General features: G+C 36.2%; 1 protein-coding gene across 7 annotated transcripts in view; it reads right to left on the bottom strand.

Annotated features, from left to right (window-relative positions):
* The window catches only part of LOC121868718 (laminin subunit beta-1-like), a 64516-nt gene that overhangs the window by 24405 nt on the left and 25916 nt on the right, over nt 1-14195 (bottom strand). For 3 of the 7 annotated variants that reach the window (XM_042369570.1, XM_042369564.1, XM_042369565.1), the window contains exons 8-22: nt 13728-13880; nt 13327-13558; nt 12276-12464; nt 11911-12090; nt 11276-11326; nt 8935-9151; nt 8136-8244; nt 6468-6518; nt 4017-4178; nt 3558-3678; nt 3197-3324; nt 2074-2269; nt 1072-1269; nt 295-472; nt 3-166 (exon numbers count right to left, since the gene is read on the bottom strand). In XM_042369570.1, coding sequence (XP_042225504.1) covers nt 3-166; nt 295-472; nt 1072-1269; nt 2074-2269; nt 3197-3324; nt 3558-3678; nt 4017-4178; nt 6468-6518; nt 8136-8244; nt 8935-9151; nt 11276-11326; nt 11911-12090; nt 12276-12464; nt 13327-13558; nt 13728-13880 — 2329 coding nt within the window. The remainder of the gene's footprint in view (nt 1-2; nt 167-294; nt 473-1071; nt 1270-2073; nt 2270-3196; nt 3325-3557; nt 3679-4016; nt 4179-6467; nt 6519-8135; nt 8245-8934; nt 9152-11275; nt 11327-11910; nt 12091-12275; nt 12465-13326; nt 13559-13727; nt 13881-14195) is intronic. The other 4 variants (XM_042369568.1, XM_042369569.1, XM_042369567.1 and 1 more) reach the window with 3 other exon arrangements.

Below are 14195 nucleotides of genomic sequence, written 5' to 3'. Positions count from 1 at the left end.
ACCAGCATAACCTACTTCACATTCACACACAACATCTTTGGTTCGAGGGTCGAGGGAGCAGCGATCAGCAAAACTGTGACCAGAATCTACAGTTCCAGGACATGGACACCTTCTACATGCAATGCCCACATCCAAGCGTGGATCACCATAAAAGCCATCAATACACCTACGGAAAATATGTGCAATCAATTACAGTGCTGCCAAATTATTTATACATCAAACTATGAAATGCAAGTTTTATTTTGTGACACTAATCCATGTTAAAAAGAAGTTCCCAGGCACACTAAGACTTACAGAGCACAGTTTGGTCCACTGGTATTGTCTCGACATTCATGACAGACACCTGTGTAGGAGTCACAAGTGTCAGCATGGCCATTACACTCGCATCGCTGACAGTTGGGAAAGTTCCAGAACCCAGGCTGACACTCATCACACTGACGACCATACGTGTTTGGACGGCATTTACACTGACCTGTCACAGGGCAGACAGTTACTCATTTTCTACAATACTGTATCAGCTTCATGTAATAAACCTAATTCTTTAGTGATTGTGTTTCTTGTGATAAAAACAATACCTGTATGCAAAAGTGATTTTGAAATCAGAAAAAATAAAGCAATATCTGAACAAAAATTAACTTTGGTAAACTGTTCCCTATGTCCAGACTGTGTAGTGTGAAGCTGTTTCTATGTGAGAACTGGGAAGACAAGTAAAAAGAGAGGGAGAACCTAAAAGGCTTTGGGTAGAGAATTGTTGAGTAATACAGAACTATTCTAATGACTAGTTGATTCACTCAACCCAATCTATACTTAACAGTAACTCTTATGTCACCTCCCCTTGTTAAATCAAATTAATAAAGGTTTATTGGACAGTACATAAGTGCAGAGTCAATATAGTAATTTCAACTGTACATAAACATGTTATGACCACTGTAATACTGCCTCGGGGTATATTTTAGACATAAATATACAATTTGCAAAGTGAAATTTTCACATTCATTGACAAGTGCCTGCCCTATACTGTACTGTAGCTCATGTATGTGATGTTATAATGTATTGATGAAAAGTTCTCACCTGTCTGCTGGTCACAGAAGTTGTCTAAAGCTCCAACAGGACTGCAGCCACAGGCTTTACAACCTTCAGGACCAAAACCGAAAGTGCCTGGCGCACAGCGATCACAACGGCGCCCAACAACATTGGGTTTGCAGTCACACTGACCACCTAGTGAACTGCAGATGCTGCTGTAGCTCCCTGTTCCATCACACTGACAGGCTGTGTTCAATATTAATGTAAGAATATTCCATAACTTAAAGTAAAGTTATATACAGGTGTATGGCAGTTAAGACCAAAACTCCCTCCCTATTCAAATATCACACACACTATGTTAATGTCTAAAAGTTTAAATTTTGATAAATTAATTAATCTGTGGTGAAGGCACATCATCAACAAATGCTGGTTTAATGGACCAAATTAAGGACACATCAATAAACACTACAGTATTAGAAAAATAGAGATCTGTCTATTTGTAGTTTAGGACAAAAAGTCAGATAACTGAACTTCTATTTATACAACATATTCTAATATTCTCCTTGGTGATGGGGGAAGTAGAATGTGGAGCAGCAGCAGCAAGAAAGGAAGTCTCTCTCTCTATGAAGACAGAGTGAACTAGAGTACTATGTCAGTCTCAAGAGATAAACCTGGCAACTCAGCTGATCCCCTCAGGAGGCTGTGTACATTTCTTGTTTAACTGAATATTTTCCCGGCTTCCTTAACTCAACACATCAAGTGAACATATTTTTATTTATTTATTTATTTTATTTATTTATTTATTTATTTATTTAATTTATTTATTTATTTTATTTATTTATTTTATTATTTTTTTGGGGGAGGGGGGAGTTGAAATAAATAATAGCGTAATATTTTGGGACCTAAAACATAAAACTGATGCATACAGACAAATGCTTTACAATATAGTATTTACAACCCAAGGAGTCCATCAGAACCTAATCTAATAAATTGTGGGATTGGTTGTAGCCAAAACATCAATTAAAACAACAGCAGGATATATAGTCTTACAGAAAGCCTGTCCATATACATAGAAGCCAATACTGTCCAAGTGGTTGTCTCTGCAGACTTCAGGGACCGTGGCAACACCCTGGCCGTCATAGAAGCTTTCACTACACCGGTATCGCTCGTACTCATAACGAAGATCATCATTTTCAAAGGAGCCAGAATAGAATGGAAGTTTTTCAGCTCTGGGAATCAACATAATCTGAAATTATAAATTATTTGTTGCAACTTTTATACTGTATACAGTTTATTCCACAGATAAGTAGATAAAACTGGTATGCATGATTAGAAGTAGAGAATAAACTGGGGACTGTGACTGATAGATATTCAAAATACGGAGGGACTCTGTCTATACTCAATAATATAACATATAAAGCTTCTGTAAAGTGTCATTGAACACAGTATCTCATGTCAAAAGTTGGGCACAGTCATATGCCACAACAGCAAAATATTATAGCATGCAAAAAACATCACAAATTTGAAGCACATCAGTCAAGTTGTCAAAATATCTCCTGGTTATGCAGGCTCTTCAAACATCAAGAGGCAGAGGCACACAAACTGCATTACCCGTCAAATAATAGAATACGGTACTGAAAGAAGGGAACATACTTATTTTACTCTTCCTTTCTCTACATTGGCAAAGTTATTTATTCTTCTAAAATCCTCTTATGATGTGCAACTCTTCCACAAGGTGTAGAAAGCTGATGCAATGTTCCAGATCAAGTCATTAAGACACATTTGACAAACATATGCACTGATAAAGGACAGATGGATACAGAGATGGCTCACATTCTTATACCTCCCTCTGGGCCAAAAGACCTGAAGGGGAGTAAATACAACTAGGTTTTACCTAGACCTTAGAAGAGACTATCTGCCAAACCCAAGAGGCATCACAAAATAGTTTACAACAAATTACTAACACTGAAGTCATGAGGCACAACCAACAACATGTGAAGATAAATGCATTTTTCCTTAACTTTTAACAATGTAGGGGCTAAAATAGAACTGATCAACTGAAAACTAAGACTACTGTAAATGTAAAGAAACTTCGGTAATTCCGAAACTGAATTTAACATCAAGACAATGTTCTCTGTTCTGGAAACAATGCCAGAAAATGTAAGATACTTACAGAGTCTACGAGGATGGATGCCGAGGGAGAATCTGTGCGAGCATTTGATCGTCTGAAGTCAACTCGTATTTTGTAACGTTTGCCAGACTCCAAACACACAGGTGGGAACAGTGTTACTTGCCGACGACCTTAAAATTAACAAACTGATTATCGAGTATTCTCGTCAAAAACTGTCTATACATCGTTCACCCTCACATTTAAATGATACCCTCATGTTTGCATGGTATCTTTTGAACAAAGTGAATATTAATTTTAAAATCTTTGCAATAGACATCTATTTCATTTATTCATTATTTACAGACAAATAATAGGCATAAATGTTCTCTATAATAGATTCATTCTAAACAATACCAATACATACTATCTGGCAGACTAATAATCATCTGGTCATCAATGGGTCTGCTGTTACCACAAGGTCCAGTTGGATCAATAGGTTCAGGACGCTCCACTGTCACCATAATGTTCTCCCAGTCTCCACGGAACTGTTGGGGGAAAATATTATGGAGATTTCACTAACTCTCCCTTTATCTCTGTCACCTGAGGAACTTGATACTATCCTGCAAGAGTCAAACTCAGTGTTGTCAAACTCGGATTATGATCACAGATAATGGTAAAAACAGCTTTTTTGTTAATACATTTTATTTTCACTTGTAATGCAATTATAATTGTGTCTTAAGAATTTTTAAAAACATTTGATATATCTTTGACACTCTTGAGATCCAGCACCCCCCCCCAAAACGGTTAAAGGCAATTGTAAAATATATATTCTACAGCCATAGTTACGAAGGGGCAAACACGCTCCTCACTAAAAGAAACTTACCTGAGGTTCGTAGCGAAGCACAAGGTCATATTCCATACTAGTTTCAATGTTCTCAACCTCAAATTCAAGGTAGGAACCCTCGAACACTCGCATGAAACCCAAGCCCGTCCAGGTGGTCTCCCGGCCATCACGGTATGGTTCTCTCATCACAACTTGGCAGTTCTATGAGTTAAAGTGAGATATATTACTGTAAAATATATACTGTACACTACATACCATAACCGAATCTAACGAGTACTGTACATGGATAAAAAAAAAATTTAATACGTGACAAAAGCCCATCACATCATGTTACTACCGTCCTGTAATCCATTCCATATTTATTTATTTAGCAATATTGTAAACCGTTTGATTGCTGGGTTGTTAAGAGATGAACGTTGGGCGACGGGAGCTCATCGTTTCGTGCAAAGGGAACAGGGAATGAGTCGAGCATTATGGTTCCAGTCATCATTGAGAATGTAGGTGATTTACTCAGTCCACGGGGCTCACAACCATACCAGCTTGGCAATGGTTAGCACACTCCCTGGTCTGTCTGTGTGCAGTATAGTGTGTGATCTGGAGCAGAATACCATTAAGCAAATGCTAAAAGTACAGGTTGATGACAAGGACAAGACTGTGATGAAGGTGAGCTACGATATGGTAAATTCTAGGATGTGTACTGGAGTGGAGCACCAGAGAACCAGAATACTAGCGTGATGTTGACGTCTAAACCGTCGTGTGCTGAAAGAAGCGGGGGCCAGCAAGCGATAACCTTAAGAGAGGCGAACTAGTGTGAAGGTACTCTTGATAATAGAGGAAATGTTTGTAATCTAGAACAGGGCGAGAGAACAACTGAGTTTGGCAAAGTGAATCCTACGGGAACTCGGCAATATTGAAACTTTTGTTTTTTTCTATGTTCTAGATTGTTAACTTTAATATAATAATTTTAATGTGTCATTGATCTTCCTGTTGCATCTGTCCATCCATCTTTCACTGTGTCAAGTGTTGCATGTTACCTGGGAATGGGGGATAAAGCAGTTGAGCTTATGTGACGTAGCGATCATTAAGCTAAATATGCATATAGTACTCGATATATTAATGAATCATATATCACATTATCATAAAAAATGCATCAGAAATTCTCATGTACAGTGGGGTAGGCTATAACGAATCTAATTGGTTCTAGAACCTTGTTCGTTATAGCATTCGTTCATTATAGGATTAATCCGTTCCAGGCCCCCAACCCCAAATACAACCACTTAACACTGAAAAATATAATATCAAATTGTAAAAATTGTAAAAAAGTGCATAAATATGCATCTAAACCCTTGAAATAAAGAATATCATTAATACTTGTAATACAGAAACAATAAATTAGTAAAAAAAAAAAAAAAAAAAAAATTATAATGTTCGTTGTAGGAGTTTCGTTCGTTATAGCATTATCAATTTTATAGGTAAAACCGTTCGTTATAGGAATGTTCGTAGTAGGATCCGTTCGTTATAGCATACCCCACTGTATAATATTCATATTTCAAATGTTCATCATGACTGATCATAGATTATAAATAAATAGTAAAGCTCAAGCTGTCGGAACACATGAAAAAATAAATTCTAGGTGATGTATTTAAACAAATAGCGAAGGTTTCTTAAGTTATCTCATTAATAACAACAGGCTTGGATGTACTGTACTACAAAACAAACCCAAACACACAAACACACACACAATGTAACTGAGATAAAGACAGATGACAAAAACCCAAAGGTTACTGATCACAACCAGCTCTAGCAAAACTGCCTTCATATAATGTGTGGTTTTGTCTAATGTCATACTTTCTGGGAACACAACCCCAGGGTAAACAGAGGAGCTGCTGTATTCTATTTTGTGTGAGTTTTCTTGGGATTTTTTAGTATAGGATCAAACTGTTTCATTTAGTTAGTAACCAACACCCAAAAAAAAAAAGACAATAAATATTTAAGTTATGCCACAGCAACTGAAAGCCTTTCTTTAATTGGTTTTAGTTACACATCATGCTGTCATTATTTAAAGGTCTGCTGCTCTTTATCTATGGTTACATAATACAGTACAACAAAGAGATCATTATAACTTCTAATGGCACGTCTGCAGTCCAACTGGCTTTTGAATGAAGTCATTTCAAAGCCAAGGCTTTAAATAAACTGAAAAATAAAGTGTAGCAACCATGGCTAAATATGTCTCCCAAATGTTAGTAAATATTTTAAGAAAATCATTTGTCTTAATAAGAAATCAATTTTCTTCCTTAACCCTGAATGAACTATATGTTTATCCATGAGATAAAACACTTAGTCCATCAACCAATGATATATCCTGGAGATCTGCTTCAAATTGAAAGAGTATCCCCAATTTATCAAGATGATTCTCATAAGGTTAGGTGATGTACATAAGGAAGCACCAACACCATAAACAAATCCTCAGGTAGATCACTAAATACATACACTTCCACTGGACTGTCTGGCGTCATACAGACTCGCCTCCTCACAATAAAGCTGTAATAAACATTCACTGATAAAATCAAAATTAAAAAGAGACATTTTCTCCTTACCGTTTTCTTTCCCAGTTGTTCCATCACATATGTAGCCATAAACACCAACCATGAGCCAATTAATATACTGTATTCAAGAAAACAGCTTACATCCCAGAAAAAAGTTCTTGATGGTCATGTGTAAACTTATTAATTCACAATGATTTAATAAACACTACTCTTTCATAACTATAGTTTAAGTGTAAATAATACGGACTACCTACTGTAAAAGGTTATACTGTACTAACTAATGTCAATATAATTTTATAACTGGTATTACTGAGAATTTTTAAAGTACTGGTATTCCAGAAAGAAATTCCCATTTACTCTTTCCTTATAACCATATCTAAAAAAAAAAAGTTACTAATTTCCAAAGATTTCCCATTGATGAAACTTCATAATTATGATTCTTGGGGCAGGAATCTCTCGGGTTAAAATTTTGAAAACCAAATCTTATGATGTAAGACTCGTTACGGTAATGCCCAACTGTAGTGCTCATAAAAGGAAATATGCATAGAATGTCCTGGACTACCACACACCACTAACAAATTACCTCGCTTCTTTATAGAGTCGGGTCATATTTTCATCAACTTCTTTAATAATATCCAAATAAATACATCCCCTTACTTGTTGTACGTCTCTAAGTACAGACAGCAACCAACAACAACCTCAACAAGGTCAAACTTTCAAAACCTGAAGGTCTTCAAAATTTAAATGGAAATATCTTGCCATGTAAAACAGGATTGTAACTTGTTTAGCTTGGGTCACATGCATGAATGCAAAAAAGTGGCCTTTGGTTTCCACTCACACAGACACTGTAACCTCTAATACATGTGTTCTTATTCATGTTCACATTAATTTAATTATTATTAGAAATTTCAGCCTTATAATGGTATCTCTGAAGTGACCAAGTAATGATTGTAGTGCCACAAACAGGACATCTTTGTTCATTTCCTTTGAAAGCAATATGGTGCTAGAATGAACTACCAGTATATATGATATGTAAAGCAATGTTCCTGCACTCTTGCTTTTGTAATTAATGCCTTCTCCATCCACAACAATAAACAAATTGGAAAACCAGTCATGAGTTTCCTAAGTGGGTGCTGCCTCCCTTTACACCCAGCACTTAAATGTGGATACGGAAGATTTTTCAGTGAAGATTGAGCAGCAAATATTTCTATTTGAGATTTTACACTTACTTAAACAAAATAATACCCAAGTAAAATATTGTTACAAGAAAAGTGTCTTACAATGTACAAAGCCCAAATTTTTACCACAATTTGAACACTGCTTGGTCTTGGTCCCAAGCCATTCAGGCTTTGAAAGTTTAACTATTTACACACCCCACTAATATGCTCTTACAACATTTGTCATTAAAACTTAAATGATAATCTGCTAACAACTTATATCTTGTTTTACTGTACAAAATACAAAGCCCAAATATTATTTCTACATAAAGTAATTTTCTCTAAATCAGAATTTTTAAACAATATTCCTTTCACCAGTTATGACCCAAGTCAAAGGCATCAACCACTTTATTGTCATACGTATTTAGAGAAATTATTTAAAACGGAACACTTACCTCAGATCCTCTAGCAAGTTCAGCTTCATAAGTGAGGTAGTTGAGTGTTGCCACATAGTAACCTTCTTCAGGGACGTCACAGCGACGACCAGACACGTGCGGGCGACACCTTCAAGGAATCAGTAATTCATGCATCATCTACTTAGATTAAGAATTAAATATATTATTTAGTAAAAAATTTTCAACTGTTCCAAACCTTCTATATTATAATACTGTACAGTGTACATATTAAGGCATGAAGCACATGTACAATAGTTTACATTTAAGAGTACTGGTGCCTTAACCTACACTGAAATGGAAATAAAGAAAATATTTCACCTGTTCCTTTATAGCTAGCAATATGAGCAGCTTGCTTCATATTCATCTCACACACATACACAAAGTACATTAATACAGTAATGAAAATGAAATATTACCATATGAATAAAACAGCTTGTTTTAAATGTGGAAAACAGCTACAGTATATGTATGATAAACTATAGTAAAAGAGACTCGACTATAAGTAAGTTATCTGAAAGTGTCGTATTCCAACCTAGAATGGACGTATGAACCAGAATTCCATTTCTGGATTTAAAATTTTTTCTAAAAATGAGGAACTTTGAAGTGAAGGCAGTATTACCTGATGTATTAAAATCTTAAAGTAAAGTTAATAATAATAAGGAAGGAAAATGTAGAGAGGAGATAAAACCAAACTGTACTACTCAGTATAGTACCTGATAAAGCCTTTAAATATAGTAAACAATGACATCACCATCAGAGAAGACAAAGATAAAGACTAGTGTGTGTAACATTGACATACTTGCACTGGCCATTGAGAACATCACAGTTATTGTCCAGTGAGCCGCCCTTATCACAGTTACAAGGCTGACAACCATCTGGGTGCTCTGAGAGGCCGTAATGTTGAGGCAAACACTGGTTACAATCTCGTCCAGTCACAAAGCGCTTACAAGAACACTCGCCCGTTTGGACATTGCAGCCCATGTTATTAACAGTTCCAAGAAGATCACACGAGCAAGCTGAAATTAGAAGATTTTAGATGGTATTGAAATTTCATTAAAATGTAAATTTTATGTTTACACTGAAGAGTAATGATATTTTAACAAATTGTTTTCTAAATATCAAAGTGTCTATTATTCTTTCGAATAAGTTACTGTAGTTGTCACAATCATTAATATTTCAAAGCAATTATAGTTTACAGTGCAACAGTTAAACACACATTAACCAACCACTCAATGTAAAATGAAAGGACTAATGAACTTTTCCCACAATAAGTGGTGACTGAAGACTGAACTCATCAATATACTATCCTTGATAACCTCTTATCACTAAAAATTAAAAAGATAATAATACTGAATTCTGAAAAATTGCCTTAATAATCACAATAAATTAAGCACAAACACAATGCAAACTTTAACGAATATATACATAACCTCATTTAATGAACAATATTATACACATGTACAGTATCTAAATCCATCAAATGCATCATATTGAAGTCCTTTCATTTCACAGAAAAACAAACAAAAAAATATGAGGTTAGTATTGCAAATGGGTACCGGGTAAATAAAAAAAATTAGGCAACTGCCAATGTGTATTTCTAATTTCATAACACCAACATTAATCTGCAATATCTGTAAAAAATTAAGATTCCTCTCCCATAAAGAAGGTATCCCAGCTTGGCCACAACCACCGGAGCACATTCTATATTAAAGGAAGGACAGTTTGGTAATCAAGACACTGCTGAGAATAATGTACTACACTGATTCATGGAGATAAACAAACTAATGCCAACATCTAACCCACAATTACCATGGGAAATGAGAGCATCCACAGGTACAGTGGTTAAAACAACTACTGTGCATACTTTGTGGGGAACAATGAGACCATTGACGATAAATTTTGGTATACAGTACAGTATGACGGCTGTCACTAGTCACACGTAAAATTTTGGAGCATATCGACCCCCACCTGCACAGAAAGTTGTTTTAGCTACTTTACAAGTGTCAAGAATGATTAATCCCCATTGAGAGTACAGTACTAAATAATCTGTAATGTACCCAATATAACAGCACAGAATTTGTACATGATAGGGTCAGTGGCTTGCGATTTGACTTGTCTTGCCTAAAGCATACAAGACATAAACCAATAAATAAATTACAATAAAATGCCCTCGGTGATCTGTATCCTTCAGCCCATCCCCATACTCTCCACCCCACATGCTCCTCTATGCCCTCGGTGATCTGTATCCTTCAGCCCATCCCCATACTCTCCACCCCACATGCTCCTCAATGCCCTCGGTGATCTGTATCCTTCAGCCCATCCCCATACTCTCCACCCCACATGCTCCTCAATGCCCTCGGTGATCTGTATCCTTCAGCCCATCCCCATACCCCCAACCCCACATGCTCCTCTACTTATCCTCCCCATATAATCTCCCTTCTCTCCTCAGCTTATTGCCCCTACATCTACCTACAGTACTTCTCCCTCATCCCCCACATACATCCCTTTCCTTACTCCACACAATCATCCTTCTCCTTCCTCCAAACAACACACATCCATCTACTACATCCCTAATCCTGCACTTAACCACCCATCCCTACCTCTCCCTAAAGACTATTGCATCCTCCTCTCAATAACTCTAAAACCTCCTTCCCTAATTCCAGCCAAATGCTATTCTCCTTACTTACATAAATATACTTCCTCCTGTCCTGAAACAACCACCTTTCTAGTGCCACATGTCCACTATGTACTGAGCTGTAAGACTAGGTGCATCTTGATCTTATTTTTCCCTCCAAAACATACCCAACTGTCCTCCTTATAGACACAAAACAGGCATCCGTCATTAATAAAACACTAAACCTGGGATAATTATACTGTATTATGCTTCCATACATATATTATAGTATTACTGTTACTAACGGCAAGGTGCTATGGTACAATAGTGAGAATTATATTGCTGAAATACTACCATTAATGTTACCTACCACAGAGCAAGCATAGTAATTAAACACTTCACACTCTTCATACAGTATTATGCCATTATGTTTACATGGCAACCAATAAAGCATAGATGTCAATGTAAACTGTTAAAGATGCCTAGTAATGCACCTAAGCAGGTCTTTAAAAGTCAACATTCTTACGTTTACGAGGCCATTCTGATTTTGGTTGTGAATAATAATCTTCTGTGATTCCTGGAATGTCAACGAAATTAAGGACATAAGAACCTAAAACTATTACTGTACTATCATAGCACAGTACAGTAGTTTCACACACACACACACACACACATACACATATAGAGTAAATACATTTTGAGGTATACAAAGAAAGTTACACTAAATATAAGTGCTTAGATGACACTTTGTTTTACTGTATTATGAGAAGTTATTTAAATACTTAAAATGACCCTTCTACATGAGACTGTGTGTACCAGAGGGGCATATGTGCCAAAATTCAGTTTCTAGACAATTGCATGTAAAGTTTTAAATTACCTCCTGCATCATACTGTACATCCCTTCGTGAGCATACTTTTAAGTACCAACAGCTTTCATCTCAAAATCAGGTGAGTAGTTATTCAAATGTGTCTCTTCCCTTCCCATACTGTATTACTACTGTGAAGACCAATCCTTATAATTCTCTTGAGACATCACCTTAAGATCAAATAATAAAGAGGAGGCCGTGATCCATCCTCTAATGCACGAAACTACATACAACCCTCTTGTAGAGTTCAGTACAGGTAACTAGTGTTACGTAAATAAAATATTTCTTTTCTTACTCTGACATCCTTCTGGGTTTTCTGCTGAGAAGTTCCAGTATCCAGCCCTACAGCGGTCACACTTGAGGCCATCAACATAAGTCTTACAGTGGCACCTGCCAGCCAACAGACCACTGGCAACATCAGTGCGAGAATCACATATGGCATTGTCTATTGAGCCCCGGTTATCACAGTTGCAGGCTGAAACATAATAAATTCATGAATAAATAACCAAAAATTATCACAATGCCAAACACATTAATTACACTTCTATTAAATACATCCAAGCATTAATTCAGACATCACAGCCATCACATTAATAGAAAAAATCTCAACTTCATTAATGCTAAATTACATGACAGTTGATAAAAGTAAAGAGGACCTACGTTGGCAAACTTCAGCATCACGTATATCTCTGCTGGGATCTTGATAATAGAAAGGTACACATTCTTCACAGCTGCGACCCTGAGTGTTGTGAGAACAATCGTCACACACGCCACCTGAGATTCGGCCTGTGTCTTCATACACTTGAGGATCAAAGTGACAAAATGATGCATGGTTGTTACAGTTACATCCTGTAGGAGAGAAAGAAGGATATACTTATTTAAATAACTTCTGTATTAACCTAAGATACTTATTAAGCCTCAGACCTACGTTGGTGTTCCTGGCTTTTAACAGCCTTGAATTTGGCCTTCTAGTGTAATACATATTCTTGTGAAGTTTCATCAACTCTGTATAAATACAAGAGTTACACTCCAGACAAAAAACGTCTACACACACCCAGACACCAAGGTGAACAAACAGTCCCATACCATGATACAGGTACATATGTTTCCACCATACAGTATTAAAAACCAGACCCAGGATGATCTTGAAAATAGGGTCAAGGTGACCAGAATCAATATAGTCTTCATGTGGTATTAATGTCTACTCAGTATGTGTGTTGTGGCTCAGATCAATGTTTCTCGAGACATCTTTCAGACCAAATGTGTGACATGAAGAATAACAACTGGCAGCACATCACTAATATGTTTCCCATCTGGGGGTTGAGAAACAATATACACTTGCTCATATCCTGATCTTACAATGAAGTGATACTAAACCTGAAATCTTGGCATCAACACTGAATAACAATGCTTCATAATAATGTAATATGTTGTGCATACTAAAATGAGTCATAATGTTTGTTTGTGTTACTCCAGTACTCTCATACAGAAATTAATTCCACTGTTCACTAACCAAAATTATTGAGCATTATATCTAACATGAACTACTGTAATTATATAATGTTCGTATTTTCCAGGCTATTCAATTATTAAATACAAATATTTGTTAACAGGTAAGTATTATAAGGGGTTACATTACTTTTAGATAACTAACATGATGGACATACCACGACCTCATACACAGTCAAATTAAACACAAAAAGTTACATACTTTTACATGCATTCGATTCCTGTCCAACAGCCGGTCTCCAAGGAAGGTCATTATAAAAGTCTTCACAGTTTTCACAATTAAGACCTTTTGTGTTGTGTGTGCACTCACAGCGCCCATGTACCATATCTGGTCGATCTTCTACACCTTCCAGCGGCAGACACCGAGATGCATGACCATAGCAGGAACATGATCCTCTCACCACCATATCATATATGGCATAATAGTATTTTTCCTGTTAAAAAAAAAAAAAAAAAAAAAAAAAATTTAAGAACAATCAACTCCTTGAAGAGTATATACAGATACTGTACTCTGTATACCATTTCAACAGCTATTTCATTTTTAACATATGTATTTACAAATATTTATACCAATCTATGTAATTCATCACACAAATAGAATACCTTTATCTCTCTTCGGTTATCCAGAAGTTGATCACCGAGTGTATGAAGTTTGGTGAAGTTCACTCGCAGGTTAGTAATTTTGAGCAAGTTCTGAACTTCATCACTGTATGGATTCTCTATCTCAATATTTGGTGGCAGTACTCTGAAGATCACCTATTAGATAAGAAGTACAGATTAAAGAGCTGTATAATTAGCTTCAAGATAATGATGGCAAAGTATTACCTCTAACCTCTACACTACAGAGATGCTACTTTTAATATTTTATATGGCTAATGTCAGATGATTTCATTCAGCAGAGAGAGGACCCCATACACAAGGGGTTAAATACAAATTGGCTTGTCCAACATATACAAAGTTAGTTGTATATAATAAAATTTTCTGTAAGTGATGTATAGGAATCCTATTACCCCAAGAAGCCTGCACTCCATTTTTGTGAATTTAGGGTAATTCAGTCCTTTTCAGAGAAAT

This window comes from Homarus americanus, unplaced genomic scaffold (genome assembly GCF_018991925.1).
Source record: "Homarus americanus isolate GMGI-L3 unplaced genomic scaffold, GMGI_Hamer_2.0 scaffold30535, whole genome shotgun sequence".
In the NCBI taxonomy this organism is placed as follows: Eukaryota; Metazoa; Arthropoda; class Malacostraca; order Decapoda; family Nephropidae; genus Homarus; species Homarus americanus.
This window is presented reverse-complemented; position numbering and strand designations above follow the sequence as displayed.